Source organism: Coregonus clupeaformis, chromosome 24 (assembly GCF_020615455.1).
Source record: "Coregonus clupeaformis isolate EN_2021a chromosome 24, ASM2061545v1, whole genome shotgun sequence".
Lineage (NCBI taxonomy): Eukaryota > Metazoa > Chordata > Actinopteri > Salmoniformes > Salmonidae > Coregonus > Coregonus clupeaformis.
This window is the reverse complement of record NC_059215.1, coordinates 45,107,771-45,131,508: the sequence shown is the minus strand read 5'-3', so window position 1 is coordinate 45,131,508 and position 23,738 is coordinate 45,107,771. Positions and strand designations below refer to the sequence as shown.

The 23,738-nt window shown below is 42.8% G+C and overlaps 1 protein-coding gene across 8 annotated transcripts in view; it reads left to right on the top strand.

The window, feature by feature from the left end:
- LOC121538593 (membrane-associated guanylate kinase, WW and PDZ domain-containing protein 1-like) overlaps positions 1 to 23,738 on the top strand; it is a 206,627-nt gene that overhangs the window by 100,536 nt on the left and 82,353 nt on the right. For all 8 annotated transcript variants that reach the window (XM_041846745.2, XM_041846744.2, XM_041846740.2 and 5 more), the window contains exon 2: positions 325 to 441. In XM_041846745.2, coding sequence (XP_041702679.1) covers positions 325 to 441 — 117 coding nt within the window. The remainder of the gene's footprint in view (positions 1 to 324; positions 442 to 23,738) is intronic.

The following is a 23,738-nucleotide window of genomic DNA, read 5'->3' as shown; positions in this document are numbered from 1 at the left end:
GATACTTCTGTACCGATACAATATGTATTGCGATTCTCACAATTCTATATGCATTTGATACTGAGATTTTATTGTGATGTTATGTTCCAAACATATTGCTCACTTTATGTCTGCTGCGGAGAGACAAAAGAGAGCATGAGAAAACGAGTTTTGATCAGACAGGGAAATAAAAGTGCTGAAAACAAGGCTCACTATTTAAAAAGAAGATGGAGAACAAGCTATAGGATGAAAAATACCAGCGTTTTGGTGCAGGTACAGCACCATGCAAATGGTGTATTATGAAATGAGGCGTAACCATTGTTCCTGTGTGGTTTCCCTTTGCAGGTAACAAGCTGAACAAGGACTTGAAGCATTACCTGAGCCTGAGGTTTCAGAAGTCCTCTCCTGACCATGAGCTCCAACAGACCATCAGAGCTAACCTCTACCGCCATGCTGTGCCTTGTGAGTCCATCATCATCTTCCTCCTAAAACTCCTCCTCATCATCCTCACAATATCCATTCTCCTTCTCCTTCATCCCCACCTCATCTTTCCCTCTTCTTCCTCATAAGATTCCTCCGCATTCTCTCTCACTCTCCTCCTACTCCTATTCCTTCTCCACCTCCTCCGCATCCTCCTCCTCCCGCTCCACCCATAAAGTAGAAGTGGAACCTATTGACACAAACAAGCCATTCAGATGTAATCTAATAAAACATTTGAGATTTCTGGAATACCAGTATTATGGTATAAATACTGTAGTATTACTATATTTAGATAATATATATTGTATTCACTGTAGTGTTTTTACGGACTTTACTGTAGTATTCACTGTAGTGTCTTTGCAGACAGTGAATACTTCAGTGTATATAAATACTGTAGTATTTACTGTAGTGTTTTTGTGGACATGACTGTGGTATACTGTAGTATTACTTTAGCTAAAAAACTATAGTATATACTATAGTAATTACTGTAGTGTTTCTGTTTTTATTATCTTACACATTGAAGTGGGGGTTTACTCCTTGAGGAAACCTACTGGACAAATACTAAGCCAATGTTCCATAACCTGTAGGTAGTTAGGACTGGAGTCTGAACGGAGAGTATTGTACAGTATACTACAAAATTATATAGTAAGCACTACACCAGGGGTAGGTAACCCTGGTCCTGGAGTGGCGTAGGTACTTCATGTTTTTGATTTAACCCACCTGGAAGACCAGGTGTGTTGAATTTAGGCAATCACTGAACTGATCAATTATCTCAGATGGTCAGGTGTGGTGCCTAGTTGGAACAAAATCCTGCAGTACCTGTGGCACTCCAGGAACAGGGTTGCCTACCCCTGCACTACACAATCGAGGGATACTACAGTTTTTATTTGATTTATTTCACCTTTATTTAACCAGGTAAGCCAGTTGAGAACAAGTTCTCATTTACAACTGCGACCTGGCCAAGATAAAGCAAAGCAGTGCGATAAAAACAACAACACAGAGTTACATATGGGGTAAAACAAAACATAAAGTCAAAAATACAACAGAAAATATATATACAGTGTGTTCAAATGTAGCAAGTTATGGAAGTAAGGCAATAAATAGGCTATAGTGCAAAATAATTACAATTAGTATTAACACTGGAATGCTAGATGTGCAAGAGATTATGTGCAATAGAGATACTGGGGTGCAAAAGAGCTAAATAAATAACAATATAGGGATGAGGTAGTTGGGTGGGATAATTTCAGATGGGCTGTGTACAGGTGCAGTGATCGGTAAGGTGCTCTGACAACTGATGCTTAAAGTTAGTGAGGGAGATAAGAGTCTCCAGCTTCAGAGATTTTTGCAATTCGTTCCAGTCATGTAGTATAGTATTCTACAGTATACTACAAAATTATATAGTAAGTACTACACATGATTGATGGATACTACAGTGTGAAGTACAGTATACTGCGGTTTACAACATAATTATATGGAATTCTATAGTAAGTACTATAGTATTCTATGGTAAACTGTAGTATTTTTTCAGGTGGGCAGCTACTTGTCCTCCCAACACTGGAAAGCTGCCCTCCCAGCTGTTTCATTTAGCTACTGTACAGAATGTGTGGTGTGGTGGGCCAATGACCCAGGTGGATGCCAGAGCAGACAACTATGTACTGTGAGGTCAGCCCACTGACTGTTGGATGGGATCTGTGCTGCCATGGTACACTTCTGCAGTATAACACGATGTGAGAGGTTACTCCTTGTATTCTCTGATACATTTGAATAGTGTGTTTTTGAAAGTGGAGCTTTAGATCCGAAATAGTCTGGCTGCGTGTAGCTGGTCGAGTGGTCAGTAGGCCCTGAACCTTCCTCTGAATCAATGAAGCCTTTGTAATCAACCACAGTGTACCTTGTTGAGGACCTGACATCAGTTGGTCACAAATCCACTGTGGGTGTTTGTGTAATTGTATGGTTGTCTGCATGTGTGTGTGTGTGTGTGTTCTCAATCTGTTGTTGTGGTCTCCTTGGGGATGTTGTTTTCATGATCTCATGCCTCAGTTTGCACAAGCATGATCCCATCAGTGGAGATCACCTTTCCATACCACACAGCACCTCTTTATTCATCTAAGGTGTGTGTGTGTGTGTGTGTGTGTGTGTGTGTGTGTGTGTGTGTGTGTGTGTGTGTGTGTGTGTGTGTGTGTGTGTGTGTGTGTGTGTGTGTGTGTGTGTGTGTGTGTGTGTGTGTGTGTGTGTGTGTGTGTGTGTGTGTGTGTGTGTGTGTGTGTGTTTGTGTGTGTGTGTGTGTGTATGTGTGGCTTTGCTTGGCCGTATAGAAAGAGGTTTCTGGTGCAAGATTAATATTTTCTCCATTTTTTCCCTTCCCTTCTTTTTTATTTTTCTCCCATTCCTCTCTCTATGCCTGGGCCATGTGACTGGTAAATCCTCCATGAGCTGCTCTCCCGGACTGGGATTATGATGTTCTGATATATTGAAAATAGATTTTCTGCCTGATTATGTGATGAACATGTTTGTCTCTAGAAAAGAGCCCAACAGGGAGATGGGGAAATGACCCAGGCTCAGAGGACAGAAAGATCAAGGATTCCCAAAGAATCCGTACTGTCCCGGCAGGGCCACAAAATCGAACATGACTGTTGACCAAAATATAGTGTGATCGCAGATCTGTATGTGCTTTCGCCAACTCCTTTCTTGCCAAACATACATGCCATGGCATGACCAAGGAGTTGGCTAATCACTAAATCACTGACTACTTTTGGAACCTTGATTGTGGATATACATGCAATTCCCCTGTCCTTCACACATGCACCTATATTTCAGTGGGGAACCATGGGCAGAGTAATGTGGAGAGGAGGGACAGTTCAAATAGAGGGAGACCAGTGCTTAGTCAGACAGTCGCCCCTGGATATAGCCATGTAATTAATGCATAGAGATGAGCGCCTGTTTAATCATTCATAGGAAATGGTCCATCTTATTTGGTTAAATCTGAAATTAAAATTGTCTGGCCTCAAAGTTAAACTTCTGGATAGAGGAAAAATTCACAGTGAGTTATCATAAGTCATCATCTGTACACATCACAGTGTAAAAAAAACAAGATGGATTTCAAAACAAGTACAGTGAGTTTTAACTGTGAATGAAAAAATACTAACGCTGAAGAGATAAATAATGTCTAGGATTGCTAAATAAATTCTTAAATACCAGTTGGAAGATTCCGGAATCAGGAGGATTCCAACCCTAATCATGTCTGTCCATCTCTTTGTCTTTTCGTCTTGGACTCTCTCTCCTTCTTTCTCCAAGTTCCATGCCACTGAATTAAATTCAAATGGTTCTATGCCATGACAAGACAAATCTTCAACTGCCAAAGCAGTGAAATAAAATGGATCCACACGCCTCCTCTGTCCTTTCTTTCCCTTTGTCTCCCTCCTTCTCCTCCACCTCTCCCTGCACATGTGTTTCTGTCTCTCTGTCCCCTGCTTGTCTCCCTATGCCAGACTCAAACAGGTGCCTGTTTCTCCGCCAGAGGCTTTAGTGTTGTTTTGTGTTTCTGGGAAGAGAACACCCGCCATGTGAACTCCCCACCCCTTCCATAACCACTCCCTCCTTCCCTCCTCCCTCCTTCCCAGCCCTGTTGCTACAGATGGCCATTGTTATCATGTGCCCCAAATGTCACAATTGACATAGAAGTCACTCTCTTTCTCTCTCTCTCTCTCTCTCTCTCTCTCTCTCTCGCGGGATTCACTTCCCTCTCACGTCTACAGCTGCTTCTCTGCTCCGACATGAGGGTTATCTCAGCATTATCCCAGTGTTAGAGCCACCCAGCAAAACCAATTGACCAACCCTCCCTCCCCCACCTGATTTCTCTCTCTTCTCCCTCTCTCTCCTCTCTTTCACTTCAAATATTCCACAGTCTCAGCGTCCCTGTGGCTTGACGGTGGCTCCTGCCTCTCTCTCTCTGTCGCACGCTCCTGCTGTCTCCTTTCCTGCTGCTGCTCTCTCTCTCTAGCTTGCTCTCCCTCACTCACTCTCTGCCTTCCTCCCTCTCGCTCACCCTCACTCTCTCGCTTTCTCGTTTTCCACTCCACTGCCGAGCTCGGGAAATCATTGTTTGAGACACATTTTTCTGTTTGCCGCTCATACAAAGACAGGATTACGGCTTGATTCACTGGCTCCGGCTCTCCACATCCAGGCAAGTGGCAGCACTCCTTATTTCTCTCCTTCTCCTCTTCTCAGTCTTCTTCGTTCTCGCCATCTATCATCTGTTCAGTGAAGCATTTGATGTATGCAGGGAAGCGAGGAGAGAGATGCATGGCAGAATGTTATTGTGGTTGATGGTGTGTATATATAGGCTAAGGGAATTGGGGAAGGTGGGGTTGGAGGTTGGGGATGAGGTGAAGGACAGGGAGGGCAAGGCAGGCACACTATACCAGGCATGTCCAACCCAGAGGGACAGATGGCCAGTAGCCATGGAGCTTTTTTCCTCTTTCGTTTTTTAATTCATCCTGCAGGCTTTGTGTAAGGCCCAATAGTACACAGACCTTCTTTTCAAGCAGCCAGAGACTGCTGCACTCCGTAGCTGAAAGAGAGGGGGGGCTGGGGGAGGTGTGTGTGAGTGTAAAAAGGGAGGAGGATAGAGAGGGGGTGGGGTTGCTGTGGAGGCAGAGTAGGTTTTTGAGTAGGGTCAGTGCTATCTGGGATCCTTGGGACGTTCCTACCCTACCCTAAACTCCAACCCTTACCTTAACCTACCCTTACCCTAACCATAACCATAACCATAACCCTTACCTAACTCTAACCTTAACCCTTACCTTAACCATTTTTTATTTCAACTTCAAATGGGGTAGGGACGTTCCAAGGATCCCTGATAGCAGGTACCATTTGAGTAGGGGTGGATAAGAGAGGAGAGGGGAGGAGAGGAGGGGGAGAGGGGGGTCACCAGCCCCAGAATGCATGGAGGTCAGGTCCAGATGCTGCGGGAACAAAAGGGCTTTTCTGGGGGAACGGCAGGGGGAAGCGTGGCACTCGCCATTGTGTATGTGTCGCTGCATTGCAGGGTGCTGCCGGAGAGCCTCATGCTAATGATGGCCATTCAGCCCTGTAACGGATGGCTGGGCCCCAGCTTCTGTTAGCCTGCTTTTCACAATCACTCGGTTAATATTTCCCTCATGTAGCCACAGACTAGCGCCTGTGCTAACAAACATGGCATTCGGTCCGAGAATTATAATGTTGAAGCGATAGCTTTAAGGAAACTGGGCAAATATGTGTTTGTTCATAGTAATGACACGATGACAGGTGCTGAGTAGTGTGTGCTTTTGTGTGTGTGCATATTTGTGTGTGTGTATGCATATGCTCTGCATGTGTGTGTATGCACACAACATGTTTGTCATGTATGTGTAATGTATCTTATGTGATTTGAAGCAGTATTCAACCCTAAATATGTGAACGAACACACACAGAGACACACAAACACACACTAAACACAATAACAATGATGTCGTTGACAAACGGACTAAATAACCTCATTGTGGTTTTAGTGCCAGTGTGATTGGCAGTCCCACAGTAAGAATGGTTGGTAGAGGGCACTGGGGTTGGCAGCCTTTGTTTTTACTATGGTACTCTTTATACCAATGTGCAGCTCCTCCCAAACAACCTAAAATATGTACAGTACCAGTCAAAATTTGGACACACCTACTCATTCCAGGTTTTTTAAATATTTTTTATTATTTTCTACATTGTAGAATAATAGTGAAGACATCAAAACTATGAAATGACACATATGGAATCATGTAGTATTTAGAATTCAAGGCACACTTAACCAGCATGGCTGCCACAGCATTCTACAGTGATATGCCATCCCATCTGGTTTGGGATTAGTGGGACTATCAATTGTTTTTCAACAGGACAATAACCCAACACACCTCCAGGCTGTGTAAGGGCTATTTTACCATGAAAGAGAGTGATGGAGTGCTGCATTAGATGACCTGGCCTCCACAATCCCCCGACCTCAATCCAATTGAGATGGTTTGGGATGAGTTGGACCGCAGAGTGAAGGAAAAGCAGCCAACAAGTGCTCAGCATATGTGGGAAGTCCTTCAAGACTGTTGGAAAAGCATTCCAGATGTGCACACCTGGAATGCAAAGTGTGCAAAGCTGTCATCAAGGCAAAGGGTGGCTATTTGAATATATTTTGATTTGTTTAATACTTTTTTGTTTACTACATGATTCCATATGTGTTATTTCATAGTTTTGATGTCTTCACTATTGTTCTACAATCTAAAAAAATAGTACAAATAAAGAAAAACCCTTGAATGAGTAGGTGTGTCCAAACTTTTGACTGGTAGTGTATCTCCTTACTCTGGTATCGTATGCTTCTGCTAATGTAGTGGTCATTTTTCTACAAGGTTATTTTGCACCTAGCGATTGGATGGTTTTAAGATATTCCATTGGTTTTGTTTTGAGTCACTACAGAGTCTACACCTAGGACCACAATGGTCTGTGTAAAGTCATACATCATTATAATAGTGAACCATTCATTCTGATACCAGATACTGTTTTTTCAAGAAACAAATGCAGTTTGGGGCTCTATTTAATAAAGCAAGCCCAATAACCAGGCTTCAGAGATAAATCTAAAATGTAATTATTCTAGAGCTACAAGTATGCATTTTTGAATTAATTTACTTAACAAAACCAGATTTACAGTGTGATTCTCAAAGAAGCTGTAAGGTCCTCTGTAGCTCAGCTGGTAGAGCACGGCACTTGTAACGCCAAGGTAGTGGGTTCGATCCCCGGGACCACCCATACACACAAAAAAAAAAATGTATGCACGCATGACTGTAAGTCGCTTTGGATAAAAGCGTCTGCTAAATGGCTTATTATATTATTAAAAAGTATATCATTCTGAACGTATTCTATGGTGACCAGGTTTGACTGAAGAGACCCCTTTTTAGGTCAGGATTCCCACTGGGCACAGACGTCAATTCAACGTCTAGTAGTGATTCGCATTTGGTTGAGTTGTCAACTAACGTGAATTCAACGTGAAATCAACAAAAAATTTAACCTTGTCATTGGGTAAAAAAAAGACAAAATTCCCTTACGTTGATGACTTTTTGCAAATCCAATGGGGGGGGGGGGAGAGGGTGAGAGAGCGAGAGAGAGAGAGAGAGAGAGAGAGAGAGAGAGAGAGAGAGAGAGAGAGAGAGAGAGAGAGAGAGAGAGAGAGAGAGAGAGAGAGAGAGAGAGAGAGAGAGAGAGAGCTGAATAAACCACGTCCAATCTCTCCGAGCTATTAATAGAGCAGGAAAGCATCATGACTTTCTTCCGGGTTATCTAGTGATATGGAATTAATGGTGGACGATAGACTGTAATTAGGTTATCATCATGTTTTTGAGGACAGGCAGAGTTCAACTATTCATGACGAACAAAGATTCACTGCTTCTGTCAGATTTCCTTGAGATATGACTCCCTTGTGTGTGATCTTGTGATAGTGTTTCTGCGACTACTGTACTGTGTGTGTGTGTGTGTATCTGTGTGAACAAAGTTTGTTCTCATACATACAGTTGAAGTCGGAAGTTTACATACACTTTGGTTGGAGTCATTAAAACTCATATTTCAATCACTCCACAAATTTCTTGTTAACAAATTATAGTTTTGACAAGTCGGTTAGGACGTCTACTTTGTGCATGACACAAGTAATTTATCCAACAATTGTTTACGGACAGATTATTTCACTTATAATTCACTGTATCACAATTCCAGTGGGTCAGAAGTTTACATACACTAAGTTGACTGTGCCTTTAAACAGCTTGGGAAATTCCAGAAAATGATGTCATGGCTTTAGAAACTTCTGATATGCTAATTGACATAATTTGAGTCAATTGGAGGTGTACCTGTGGATGTATTTCAAGGCCTGCCTTCAAACTCAGTGCCTCTTTGCTTGACATCATGGGAAAATCAAAAGAAATCAGCCAAGACCTCAGAAAAAAAATTGTAGACCTCCACAAGTCTGGTTCATCCTTCGGAGCAATTTCCAAAAGCCTGAAGGTACCACGTTCATCTGTACAAACAATAGTACGCAAGTATAAACACCATGGGACCACGCAGCCGTCATACCGCTCAGGAAGGAGACGCGTTCTGTCTCCTAGAGATGAACTTACTTTGCTGCGAAAAGTGCAAATCAATCCCAGAACAACAGCAAAGGACCTTGTGAAGATGCTGGAGGAAACAAGTACAAAAGTGTCTATATCGACAGTAAAACGAGTCCTATATCGACATAACCTGAAAGGCCGCTCAGCAAAGAAGAAGCCACTGCTCCGAAATCGCCATTAAAAAGCCAGACTACGGTTTGCAACTGCACATGGGGACAAAGATCATACTTTTTGGAGAAATGTCCTCTGGTCTGATGAAACAAAAAATAGAACTGTTTGGCCATAATGACCATCGTTATGTTTGGAGGAAAAAGGGGAATGCTTGCAAGCTGAAGAACACCATCCCAACCGTGAAGCACGGGGTGGCAGCATCATGCTGTGGGGGTGCTTTGCTGCAGGAGGGACTGGTGCACTTCACAACATAGATGGCATCATGAGGAAGGAAAATTGTGTGGATATATTGAAGCAACATCTCAAGACATCAGTCAGGAAGTTAAAGCTTGGTCACAAATGAGTCTTCCAAATGAACAATGACCCCAAGCATACTTCCAAAGTTGTGGCAAAATGGCTTAAGGACAACAAAGTCAAGGTATTGGAGTGGCCATCACAAAGCCCTGACCTCAATCCTATAGAACATTTGTGGGCAGAACTGAAAAAGCGTGCAAGGAGGCCTACAAACCTGATTCAGTTACACCAGCTCTGTCAGGAGGAATGGGCCAAAATTCACCCAACTTATTGTGGGAAGCTTGTGGAAGGCTACCCGAAACGTTTGACCCAAATTAAACAATTTAAAGGCAATGCTACCAAATACTAATTGAGTGTATGTAAACTTCTGACCCACTGGGTATGTGATGAAAGAAAAATAAAGCTGAAATAAATCATTCTCTCTACTATTATTCTGACATTTCACATTCTTAAAATAAAGTAGTGATCCTAACTGACCTAAAACAGGGATTAAATGTCAGGAATTGTGAAAAACTTTGTTTAAATGTATTTGGCTAAGGTGTATGTAAACTTCCGACTTCAACTGTATATTGTGTGAGTGTGCGTGTGCGTTTGTCTGTGTGTGTGCGTACGTGTGTGTTGCTCTTTGTGAGTTAGGCCAGCTAACTCCAGGCAGAGCGTGTGATAGACCGGATTGATGGGAGACAGGAAGTGCTCCTGTGGCCATCTATAATTTCTCACCAAACAATCAGGGGATCACAGGGTGAGAAATGATTCATCCTAAAAGACTAAAAATAGCAGCCGCTCCTTCCTTCCCACTGCTTTGGGATGTCTCACACTTTGTTGTCTTCGTCTGGCTGCTATCCTATTCTGATTCACTCAACTTCACTACTATAGAGACACACATTGCTGTGGATGTCAATTTGTGTTCATCCACTGTGGGTAGCTTTTGCGAAGCAGGTTAGATATACAGTAGTAACATGTTGAGAAATTGTACCTTCCCATGAAAACATCTGCCATGAAAGTGCAATTCCACGGTAACAGAATTACGCTTTGACTCAGATTTTTCACTTTAAAATGTATTCCAAACTAAAAACATTGATTTCAAAGTTTAACAAACCATGCAACAATATGCACAAGGAATACTTTGAACAATTTACACTGAACATTTCACAAAAACACATTTAGTGGAAGAATTGTGCAGAAGCAATGTTTGGTAACAGAATTACGGTAAAATCTCCCTCAGTTCTTTATGTGACCACGTTTTCCAAAAACTGTTAAATATCTTCTTCGAATTAAGATTCAAAGATGTCTGCAGAACGAATGGGGTGTCTGTAACATAGGCGCAGGTTGTCAGGGGGCAGGTGCAGTTAGTGAGTTTAATAATAACGAACATGGCGTGATACAAAACAAGAGAAGCGTCTGATATAGAAACATAAACAATACTATCTGATGACTGATAACAAAAGAGTGCTATATAAAGGGTAAGTAATCAAGGGAGTAATGAAGTCCAGGTGTGACTGATGAGACACAGGTGTGCGTAATGATGGTTGCCAGGTATGCGTAAAGATGGGTTGCCAGGACCGGTGATTAGCAGACCAGTGATGTTGAGCGCCGGAGGGGGGAGCGGGAGTGGACGTGACAGTACCCCCCCACCCCCGACGCGGGATGACACCGGCCAGGAGGACGACCCCGAGAGCGTGGAGCGGGCCGGTCCGGTCCGGACGACGAAGGTGAAAATCTTGGACGATGTTGGGATCTAGAATATCGTCCACCGGAACCCAACACCACTCCTCTGGACCGTATCACTCCCAGTCCACCAGGTACTGGAGCAGACCCTCACGACTTTGGGAGTCCAGGAGTGATCTGATGGCATAGGCAGGGCACCCCTCGATGTCCAAGGAAGGCGGAGGGGTGTCGTGGTGGACGGCATCAGCCAGGGGACCAGGAACCACCAGCCTGATGAGGGAAACATGAAAAGATGGTGAGATCCTGTAGTTAGTGGGGAGATGTAATTAACCCTCCAGAGGACCTTGAACGGCCCCAAAACAAGAGAAGCGTCTGACAGAAACATAAACAATACTACCTGATGACTGATAACAAAAGAGTACTATATAAAGGGTAAGTAATCAAGAGAGTAATGAAGTCCAGGTGTGACTGATGATGAGACGCAGGTGTGCGTACTGATGGTTGCCAGGTGTGCATAAAGATGGGTTTCCAGGACCGGTGGTTAGTAGACCGGGGACGTCGAGCGCCGGAGGGGGGGAGTGGGAGTGGACGTGACAGTGTTATCTATGACATGACACCTTGAGTTTGAAATAAATTATTTTGGTTATTGAACTACAGTAGGTGAAGTGGATTTACATCCGGTAACATAATTACGGTAACGGAATTACAGGAATCATTGGTCCCTGATCTGTGCTACACAGAAATGCATAATTATGGAAATGAATATCATTCTCTTCGTGGTGATTTATCCTGAATAGATAAACACAAATAGAAATATCCAATGTCCTTCTTTTGCATATTTGGGTATTATTCTACACACTGGCTATTATTGTAATGAGCTCCGCCCCCAAATAAGACCACATTTGGTTGGTCCGGACCAGACCAAATCTGAAACAATCATAGACATCTATGCATCACAGTACAGCACAGCACAGTAGAGTACAGAAGAGTACAGTACAGCACAGCAGAGTAGAGTAGAGTTCAGTACAGTACAGTACAGTAAAGTAGATATGTTCAGTGCAGTACAATACAGTACATTATACTGTACTCTACTCTAGTGTGCTGTACTGTAGTGAATTCTACACTACTGTACTTTCATTTTCTTTACTTTACTTCACTTTATTGTTCTGTCTAAACTTATGAAACATAGACATCTATGATTGGTTCAGATTTGGTCCGGCCAGGGCGGACTGACCAAATTTCAACTACTTTTCAACGTCCATGGATGTCCGGTGTTTCGGCAGTGGGTGAGGATGCTTGTTACAGTAAATGGAAAGAGGGTAGGTGGTAGGTGTCATGGTAGGTGTCCGTAAGAGTCGGGAGAGAGAGGGGGAGAGTGAGAGGGAGGGCTTGTCCAGACGGTTTTCACAGTCTTGCTTTGACCACCAGATGACAGAAAAAGGGGGAAAAAAACAGTTATGAGTTGAACGAAACAGTATGTCAGTGGAAGGGAGGACAGCAGCAGGTGACCTATCTGTGGTTTGTGACTACTATGATTTCCCATTGTAGCCGATTCAACTGCAGTAATTTCGTTATTGATTTGGTAACAGAATTATGAGTCTTAATCACTTAAAAAAAACACTATAACTAATTGGTAGGTCTACCTTTACTTGTTACTTCTGTGAACTTCCATTATCCTCCCTCCTCATGAGAGAGAGAAATGAGAAAATATCTTAAAATATATATGTTGGTAACGGACTTACAAGGCACAAGGCAATGTTTCTTAAACTTACAGAAGGCAAATCATTTCTCCAAAGCTAAATATAAAGGTTGATATTAGTTGCCAGGGGTCTTTACTTCATTATTGTGTTTGGATGTATTTCTAATACCTTTTAAGACTTTTGCTGGTAGATGTTGTCTAAGACCCCTTTTCCATCAGTTTGACCAAAAATCTAAGCCTTTGCTTATTCCACATTTGTAGGATGGAAAATGGTTGGAGAAAATGTATATATGCCTTCATAAAAATAAAAGAAATTGACTCTTAGCTTTCATTTGACACCCAATTATTATATTATTTGACGTGCTCCTATGCATTTCACATGTTGGTGCTCATGGGTCCTTAGATGGAAATGCCCAGTATTCTCCCCACCATGTTAACTCTCTCTCTCGTAGTCGTGCCAAATAACCTTCTATTTCTCCATTGTTTCAGCCTTTGACGTAGGCTACTTTATGAATATTACTGCAGGTGTAATTTTTCAACCCATCATATGGTCCAACATTTGGTTGTTAGAGGAGATGACTAGTCATTTTCTTTTCAAGAAAAACATCCACAGCATAATCACTCAAATTACCATATACACTAATGTCTACACATCTTGATCATAATATTACTGATTCAAGCTAAATATTTGTTTCACTTTATTGGTTACTCATGAATGGTATTTTTGGTATGGTCTTCTGAATGTGTGAATTTGAAGGTAACTGTAATCAAAGTTAACTGTAGTCCTGTCCCCTGAGGGCAGCTCACACGGTTGGTGGGCAGTTTGAATAAACCCTGTGCAACAAGCTATATCCATGCAGGTATGGGCCTGCCTTGTCTAGCTTTACTCTGGGTCTGCATCTCTCAACACTAATCCTGCCCTTGTCCTCTCTGTAGCCCAGCCTCTAGCCCCAGTCCAAGCTTAATGGACCTTCTCAGTCCAGAGCTATAGCTATAGCACCAGCAACTCAATCCATGCTTTCACATGAATCTATACTCTTACATCATGTAGCAGCCCTTACCCTACCCACGACCCTATCTTCATTACCAATTATACTCTTATGCAGTGCCCCACAACCCCTGCCCCCAACCCTTACCGTAACCCAACCCCTACCCCAGCCATTACAATATCCCTTACCAACTGCCATAGTTCAGTACTTGCTTTTGAAGTGTTGATTGACACACTTTTACAAGACCTGCATGAGGCTGATGAGACTGCCTTGTTTTTTCAGGAGGGAGCATGTGTCGGTCGACGTTATGAGTGTGTGTGTGTAAAAGAGAGAGAGGGAGAGAAAGAGGGAGAAAGGGTTGAAGGCTTGGGTTTTGAGGAAGAGGGTAGAGGGAGAGATTTACAGAGAGAGAGAGAGAGAGAGAGAGAGAGAGAGAGAGAGAGAGAGAGAGTCTGCGTATGTTCAGTGCGTGCGTCTACCACTTTGTGTAGCCATTCGCGATGATGCTAATGAAACATCTTCTGGTGGATGGAAACCTTCTCAATTAAATATTAACTACAAAGTAGCTTATGCTTACCTGGCAGAATTATATCATGATTATTTGCTTCAATCCAGCGGGTAATTGTTTTCGAAACTCTACCATCACATGTGCTACAAAAACACAGCTAAACCACAGCCTCTTGCTAGGTGTGCACTGAAATTAAAGGGTAACTACACCCAAAAATCTAAATTTCTCAAATTTCTCCCAGTCCTCAAAAGTGGTCTCCTGATGTGGTTTAAGCATTGTTGTGGACTTAGAACAGCCAATTTAGTTGTTTTTCTATTTAAAAAGTGTGATTTTGACAATAAAAACCTGAAGAAACAGGGGAAATGTAAACCTGGAAAAACAAAACAGAGAAAACAGAATTTTGAGAAAAAAATTAACGGAATCAGGCAAAAAATGTAATGGATTTTATAGGGCCCTAGAGATAGAGACAGAAACAGAGAAAGAGAGAAACAGAGGGAGGGAGAGGACTCCAACACCATCATTAAGTTTGCCGACGACACAACAGTGGTAGGCCTGATCACCGACAACGATGAGACAGCCTATAGGGAGGAGGTCAGAGACCTGGCCGTGTGGTGCCAGGATAACAACCTCTCCCTCAACGTGACCAAGACAAAAGAGATGATTGTGGACTACAGGAAGAAAGAAAAAAAGGACTGAGCACGCCCCCATTCTCATCGACAGGGCTGTAGTGGAACAGGTTGAGAGCTTCAAGTTCCTTGGTGTCCACAGCACCAACTAACTATCATGGTCCAAACACACCAAGACAGTTGTGAAGAGGGCACGACAAAGCCTATTTCCCCTCAGGAGACTGAAAAGATTTTGCATGGGTCCTCAGTCCTCAAAAAGTTATACAGCTGCACCATCAAGAGCATCCTGACTGGTTGCATCACTGCCTGGTATGGCAACTTCTCGGCCTCCGACTGCAAGGCACTACAGAGGGTAGTGCGTACGGTCCAGTACATCACTGGGGCCAAGCTTTCTGCCATCCAGGACCTCTATACCAGGCGGTGTCAGAGGAAGGCCCACAAAATTGTCAAAGACTCCAGCCACCCTAGTCATAGACTGTGCTCTCTGCTACCGCACGGCAAGCGGTACCGGAGCGCCAAGTCTAGGTCCAAAAGGCTTCTCAACAGCTTCTACCCCCAAGCCATAAGATTCCTGAACAGCTAATCCTGGCTACCCGGACTATTTGCACTGCCACCCCACACCCACCCCATCTTTTTACGCCGCTGCTACTCTGTTAATTATTTATGCATAGTCACTTTAACTCTACCCACATGTACATATTACCTCAACTACCTCAACTAGCCGGTGCCCCCGCACATTTACTCTGCACCGGTACCCCCCTGTATATAGCCTCCCTACTGTTATTTTATTTTACTTCTGCTCTTTTTTCTCAACACTTTTTTGTTGTTGTTGTTTTATTTTACTTTTTATTATGAAATACATGCATTGTTGGTTAAGGGCTGTAAGTAAGCATTTCACGGTAATGTCTACACCTGTTGTATTCGGCGCAAATGGCAAATACATTTTGATTTGATTTGATTTGATATCTGAGTTGCTGTGGGCGGGGGCATGCATGCAGGGGGCTGTGGGGCTGCAGCCATTAGCCTCAGACAGGAGCTGGAGAGTGAATAGCTCACATTGGCTTAGCCTCTAAACTGGGCTGGACCTTTAATTTGCTTTGCTCTGCTTGTGGAGCTTTGAAGGAAAGAAGGCAGCTGCCTATAGCTGGCTGCCTGTGTGTGCCTGCATGAGCTAGCGGGGGAGCTAGCTAGCACTATGCTCACAGAAGAATGACTAGATGATCCATGGATGGTTTTGGGTGGAGGAAGACCCACAGATTTCAGCCTGTTTGGATGTATGCTGCTAGGAATATTCCTGTGGAATAAAAGAGAGGGAGAGGAGCAGCAACGCCACTGAGGTAAATCTGTGACATTTACCTTTCCTCCTGCGTGTAGTGATGCTCTAGCTTCCGGGATTAGCTGGTGGGGGTGGGGGATGTTAGATGGATAGGAGCAAGAGAGAGAGAGAGAGGGAGAATATATATTTCTGTGCATTATTAAGTTGAAATACTGAGTGAATCCGTGCTTATGCAGATCTGTTGTGATATTGACGAACTGTGATGTGCTGTGTGTGTGATGGCGGAGCAGATTATGTGTGTGTGTGAGATAACAAAGCAACTTGTCTGAGTGTGTGTGTTTGTCTGTTTGCTGAGACAGTGTTTGGAGAGCGGAGTGGCTGATTTAAACGCAGATCTGTTGACACACTCGCCTATTGCTGGAGGACGTTATCCCTTATGGCGTCTCTCTCTCTCTCTCTCTCTCTCTCTCTCTCTCTCTCTCTCTCTCTCTCATATATATATATATATATATATATATATATCTCTGCCTGTCTACTAACCTCTAGCCCTATAATGGACTAAATGAGACTAACGTTATTCTTTATAGTCCAAGAACCTTACATGTTCTGTTTAAAGGCGAATTGGCACTGGAAGCCAAAACAGCCAAACACTCCATCTCAATATGAATCCATTCTCAATTGCAGTACGGTTCTAGAAACATAAATCCCTATACTTTCATATAACATCATAATAATTTCACAAATGCAAAATACACACTTACTGGACACTGTTTTAACACAGTTGCAGCTGACAGAATTTTTCACTGACAACACGTTTGTGGCTTCCGTCTTCCGTTTACACACAGATGTTCGGAGACGCAGATAGCTGATTAGCACAGGTTGTCCACTCTGTCTTTCATATTTTTTTCCGTAAACAAGCATTGTACTGCATACTGCATCTCAGTGCTTGAGGCGTCACTACAGACCCCCTGGTTCGATATGGCTGTATCGCAAACGGCCGTGATTGGGAGTCCCATAGGGCGGCGCACAATTGGCCCAGCGTCGTCCGGGTTTGGCCGGTGTAGGCCATCATTGTAAATAAGAATTTGTTCTTAACTGACTTGCCTAGTTAAATAAAGGTAAAATTTAAATTTAAATAAATTGTAACATGGATTTATGGCAATTTGGAAACCAAAACCCTATGAAGGTGTGTAATAATTTAACCTTTTGTTTTTTGAAAATTATTTCTCACTGATATGAAAGATACGTTCCTTATGTTTCCAAAACTGTACTGCATGCAATGCGTGTTAACGTTTAGAGCAAGGGTCGGGTCTCTTAACAAAACACCTCCGGTCAGAAGACACTATCATCATTAGGCGCTAAAGCAGTTAACGTCTATGAATGGGGTACTAACCCCCTCCTCTCTGTCTCAAAGCTTACTCTTTAAATGGAAGGTTTAAAGCTCTTTTCTCCCTCTTTCATCCTGCGTGCCTGTGCTGACCGAGCTTTTAGTAGGGACAGAAGAAAAAATTTAAAACTTTGCGTCTTTTGTGTATTTTAGCAAGGTTTCTGGATAATTAAGCTTAAAAAATTGAAATGATTTCTCTCTATTCGCTCGCGCTGTTTTCCCCCATATTGAAAGGAGAGAGGGAGAAGGGGGAACAGCAGGAGAATAGCGACGGAGACTCAGCTGTGTGTTGTGGCGTGGAGCTGAAAGAATGGCCTGTTGTGTTGGACAGCGGCAGCATTGTGTCTGGCCCCTCTCCCTCTCTCTTTCCCTCCCCTCTCTTTTGCTCCATCAAGCCTGCATCTAGACCAGCACAGTGGGGGACCTGCTTTCCCCCAAAAAACAGCTTCCTCGATATAGACAGTGCCCTCATCCATCTATGAAGCTGCTAAAAATGCTAACAGAGAACATAACGTTATGACTATAACTATTGTTCCCTGAAGGAGGGAAAAGAGGTACAACATACTATGGGGAGTCGCACTCTCGCGACTTCGTTGGAAGGATCTACAATCACGCCTGACAAGGCCAATGAAATCCACGCCTCACTGGAAGCCCTTCCTTCTACAGGTGATTAGTGTGAGGCTCGGATTAATTCATTCAATTTAATACAGCTCTTCACTGAGTCCAGGAACAGGTGGTGCGGGGCCAAACAGGTGTTGTACCTCATTTTCCTCCTTCAGGGAACAGTAGTTGTAATCATAATGTTACGTTCCCTTTCAGTCAGTCAACTTCGGTACAACATACTACGGGGAAATATAATCACGCCCCAAGCTGACCCCAACGTATACTAAATGAAATGGCCCATGGCAGACCACCCAGATCTGACCCCGCCAGATGCAGCAGTCTGGGTATTGCACACATGGAGTGCTGCCTAGTGGCATTTCCCTGTCCCAGCCATAAGCATAAAACCTCACAAAAGTGTGTGGTGATGCCCAACTCACCGCAGCACAAATAGCTCCTATAGTTAACCCTTTAAACTATGTCCAAGACACTGCCAGAACCCTGGTGGAGTGGGCGTGTACACCGCTAGGTAAACCTTGCCCTTTGCTGCTATATTACAGGGAGATAGCCTCCACAATCCAGTGGGAGAGACGTTGTTTAGAGAGCTCACTGCCGCGAGCTGGATTAGCAAAACAGGCAAAAAGTTGGTCACATAACCGGATATCCCGGGTCTGTTCAATGTACATGTGAAAAGCTCACACAGAGCATGTAATCGTTCTTTACTAATATTGTCCTGTGTAGCTGATACATTGATGATATTCTGATAGTCTGGAGGGGCACAGAGGAGGACTTGAGTAGATTTGTGTTGTATGCCAACTCTACTAATCCCCATGTATTATGTTTCACAAACCTCTCAGTAGGAAGACGCTCATAAGGTGTTCCATATTCCTACAGGTCAATTCCTTAGACTAAGGCAAAACTGCAGCAAATCAAATTATTTTGAGACTAAAGCTGAAATAATGAAAAAGAGGTTCCTCGAACGCGGCTACAGTGATAGTCTCCTCAACATGGCTCATAAGCGAGCACGAGAGACTGATAGCCCTCCTCACCCCCCGCAAAAGAAAACGTGAGAAATGCTAGGGTTTGTTTTTCCACTGAATACAACCGTCTACAGGGCAGATAAAACACGTGATCCTCAAACACTGGCACATTCTCCTGAGTGACCACTCACTCAAAGACTTTGCCTCTAACTCTCCCCTGATCACAGGCGGCCGTGGCACCTTAACTGGGGAGGACGGGCTTGTGGTAATGGCTGGAGCGGAATCAGTGGAATGGTATCAAATACATCAACACATGGTTTCGACTACTTAGATTGCTCGAGCCAAAGGGTCTGAATGAACAGCTCTCTTTCTCATCTTTTTTGTTAATACATTTTTCTTTGTTTATTTCTGTCTTTTGCTATTTAAGTTGAATGTACTGTATGTGTATGAATATTGAATGATGATCATACGCTTGCTTGATTAACCTTTGTAGTTGATACTACCAGTGTTGTAGTACTAGTCCAGTCTCGAGACCACATTTTGAGTGTCTCGGTCTTGTCTCGGTGTCGGTGAGGTGAGGACTCATCATTTCTTCCCGAGACTAGCCGAGACCAGCGGAGCAAAAAACTCATAATTATCAGCTTCAATTCAGTCAACGCATAAAACCACTTCCCCAGGCCAAATATATACACTTGAAGCATTAATACAGTATCTTAACAGCCTTTATATCTATTATAGACATGTTTGCACAGTGGCGAACCTATAGGCGTTCAGTGTGTGACAGGTTCGTGATTCTGGTTGGTGATTCTAAACAGGACAGTAACCGTAATACCAGCACTCATATCAGAGTGCACTTTTTGTAAAACACAAAGGGCAAGTGGTGTAGTGGAGGCTATACGCAGGTACAGCATAAACCGTATACCCACTTTTTCAATGGGCATTGCATATGCTCACTTCGTAATCTCTACTGATGCATATCAAAGTAGTGTAGTTAGGGTATACGATTGATCAATTATGTAGTACAATAGAGAAATCATGCACAAAGTAGCCTACACAATCACAAAGCACGTGAACTATATTCACATGCGCACCGCACACATAGCCTAGTTTCAGCGGAATATCATCTGCAGGCAGCAAGAGTGTGCAGCTCTCAACTGGTTTTGGCATGGAGCAGCTCACAGAAGAATGACATTGGTTGCCGGTAGGGTAGGAAAGACACTTCAATTTATGATATCTACCAGTAAATGCTAACTAAGGCAACAATGGGTATGCAAACCAAGCATTTAAAAAGTTTAGTCTGAAGTGTTGATTAGTAGGCTATTTGTGTTGTGCAATTGTCACAATTTTGGGCAAAATACAAAAACACAACCATTAAGCATTTCCCAATAGAAATGTACAACTATTACTTCCCATTGCAAAAAACATTTCAGGTTTAACACACAAAGTAACCTGTGCCCTAAAGTTTAAAGTGGAACGGATAGCGTTTTAACTACTTTGCAGATATGAAACAAACAAAAATTCATAATATCAGTAAAAAATATCAAATTCCCAGTTTACGCTACAAAGCCAACTTTATAAGAGCTTTTAAAAATAGGTTCGATTTGACTCAACGTTCCATGACATACACTAAGGCATTGTTGGCATAATAGATGGACGTAGTTCAATGCATGATTAATATAATTCACCAATACATTTCTTGGTAGTCCAAAAAATATTGCTATCAGGTTGTATATCACAGCTGGCAACATACATTGTTTGCTGCCTCCCTTCGGGATGCACTGTTTCAGTCCAGACTCAATATTCTGGACAAAAACTGACGAATGTAACTAAGGCTGGGAATGTCAATACAATCAAACTAGCAAGGGCAATGATCACAATTCAGTCATACCGTGGCTAATAGGCTAGCGTATCTATTTATGTAGCAAGCTAAAAACACGGAGCCTAACATTAGCTAGATAGCTAGCTAGCTAGCTGCTAGGAGGATGTCATGTCATGCCATTGAAGGAGTGGGTGAGTGACTGACTTTTCCCCCTCATATCGTTTTTCGGTGGCTAGAGATGCAGGTGTCATTTGGTTAGCTAGCAAGAACTTGAATGACTGTTATCCAGTTAGCATATCTCTTGCGTTCACAAATTCACTCTGGCTATCTACTCTGATTTCAGAGCACTCTCGTCTGAGTATGCCAGAGCGCAGAACAACTGATGAATTTACGAACGTGCAACACCCGCTGAATATGACCGGTGTCAGTAAAAATAGACAAAAAAAGTAATAGTTAGTCAAGAACGCTCCAGATAACATGCAAACAGCCTAACCAGCTCTGCTATGGTGAGTAAAATGGTCAGAGTGAGGTGTTCTCTCATTTGTGTCTTGAAGTAGATAGCTAGCCAACTTTAGCCAGTTAGCTTGGGTGCTTGGTTGGGACAAGCATGCATTGGCAGGCAAGCTGGTCCTCTGTAGCTCAGCTGGTAGAGCACGGCGCTTGTAACGCCAAGGTAGTGGGTTCGATCCCCGGGACCACCCATACACAAAAATGTATGCACGCATGACTGTAAGTCGCTTTGGATAAAAGTGTCTGCTAAATGGCATATTATTTATTATTTCAGCTGCAGAAGGACGAGGATGCTACAATTCCCCATCATTTCTCAGTGCAATTGTGACTGCCAACTAGCTGAAAAAGTTTGAGACGGTTTATCTAATGTTCCTTCGTTAGATTTTAGCTCATCTTGCTCTGGCTAGCATTAGTTGTTGATCTTGTTGTTGTTGATGTGCATAACTGATGGAGAGAGAGCATACCTTTTCATGGTTGTTTGATCAATAGGACTGTAAAGTTCTCCCGAGGTGTTTACATATTTGCAGAAATCCATTCAGGTGTATTTTGTGGCTTTTGGAGAATGTGTTCTAATGATCTAAAGTCGCGCAGTTGCAACTGCCTATAAACACACAGTTTAGTTCAAAGTTAATGATGGCAGGCCTTGTGGCAAATACCTTGTTTGTATAAAGGCCTACTGTAGTTCTGATTGGCTATAGCGCACTGTTCTGTGTAGACCGGTCGTGGACAAGACAAATGTTTTTATTCAGTTTTATTTACTGCAGTGTCTATTAATTGTCCAAACACACGCAACTTTCCTACTCTATATTGCTATAGAATTTTCACAAATGCGTTAGTATATGTAATTCCCAAACGTTCCAAGACTTTTTGAAAACGTGAAAATTACCATATCTAAGTAGTCGCTTGTCAGAAAATGTTTAAAAAGTGTAATATTCTTCCTGGGGGTGTATATGAACAGATTTTTATACAATTTCATATTGCTAAAATGCTGTCAGTTCCACTTTAAATGCAACAATGTTTCACACACATAAGTTATTTTCAAAGAGATGGCTAACAACAGTAAATGCGCTGCAATAAAAAACACAGTTCCACTCACCAGATGATGATCATTTGAAACTTAACATCTTGATGAAAGTTATTCTTGAAAAGGGAGAAGCTAACAAATTAGCAACAACATATTCTATGATAACACCTGCTGCAGCCTCTGCAAACTAGCTAGCTAGCTAGACCGTGCGAAAACTACTGCTCGCTATTGCGCAGTGAGCTGTTGGCCTTCAACAAGGCAGAAGTTTAGATACATTTTTGTAGAAACGGTCCCACCCATTAAGTCAAAATGTGATTGTTTGATTCCACTGTCACTCCAAAATGTTGGCCCTAATACAGTTGAATGGGAGATGCCTTTATCTAGCTTCTGATTTCCTAGCCAATGGCTGACTTAGCTAGCTAGATTTATCTCCCCAGAGACCAGCAAATAAAAATCCTGATTGGATGTTTTTTTCCTCTTCAGTGTTAACCCTTTCCTTTCCAACAAAAACTGAAAACATTAAATCAGAACATCATTGTAAATAATAATAGCATTATCTTTATTATTATTATAATAATTATTTTATAAATCCTTAGCCCTTCGCTGAAGGCGTAGAAGGCCCATTGTTCCTCACTGTTTGGGTTAGTAATAATTTGTAGAGTGGCTCTATTTTCCCTCAGCATGCATTATTTCACTATTTTGAATGTCTAAAGAATCCATATGTTGTTCTGAAATATGAATACATAAATACTGGACATTTTCAACTCTCATTATGGTGGTGATTTGACAAAATTACAATCATGGTCTTGAATTGGACATACACATTTTTCTGGTCTCGGTCTCGACTCAGTCTCGGACTCCTTGTCCCCTTCCCGGTCTCGGTCTTGAATCGTTCTCGCCACACCTCCGGTCTTGGTCTTGACTCGGACTCGATTTGTTCCGGTCTTGGTCTTGAATCTGTCTTGCTTTAGGTGGTCTCGAACGCAACACTGCTACTTCTGACAGTATTGATATTATACCCCCTGCGAGGGTATATATATATATTATTATTATTATTATTTTTTTTTTTGTCATTTAGCAGACACTCTTATCCAGAGCGACTTACAGTTAAGTGAGTGCATACATGATATTTTTTTTTGTTCATACTGGCCCCCCGTGGGAAACCCACAACCCTGGCATTGCAAACGCCATGCTCTACCAACTGAGCTACATCCCTGCCGGCCATTCCCTCCCCTACCCTGGACGACGCTGGGCCAATTGTGCGCCGCCCCATGGGTCTCCCGGTCGCGGCCAGCTACGACAGAGCCTGGATTCGAACCAGGATCTCTAGTGGCACAGCTAGCACTGCGATGCAGTGCCTTAGACCACTGCGCCACTCGGGAGGTGCCTCCCACATTTTTTCCTACTCAAGGCTCTGATGAAGGCGAATCATGCCGAAACGTAAGCCGATTGTTTACTTGTCCCGTCAATAAATCTATCAGATTAATTCAGCAACAGAGTGCTCCTTTTCCTTTATTCTCCCAGATAGTCACCAGTTGAAGTATCCTGGGGAAAGAAATGTTTTGGGGATTTTCAAGTCCCTCAGTCGTG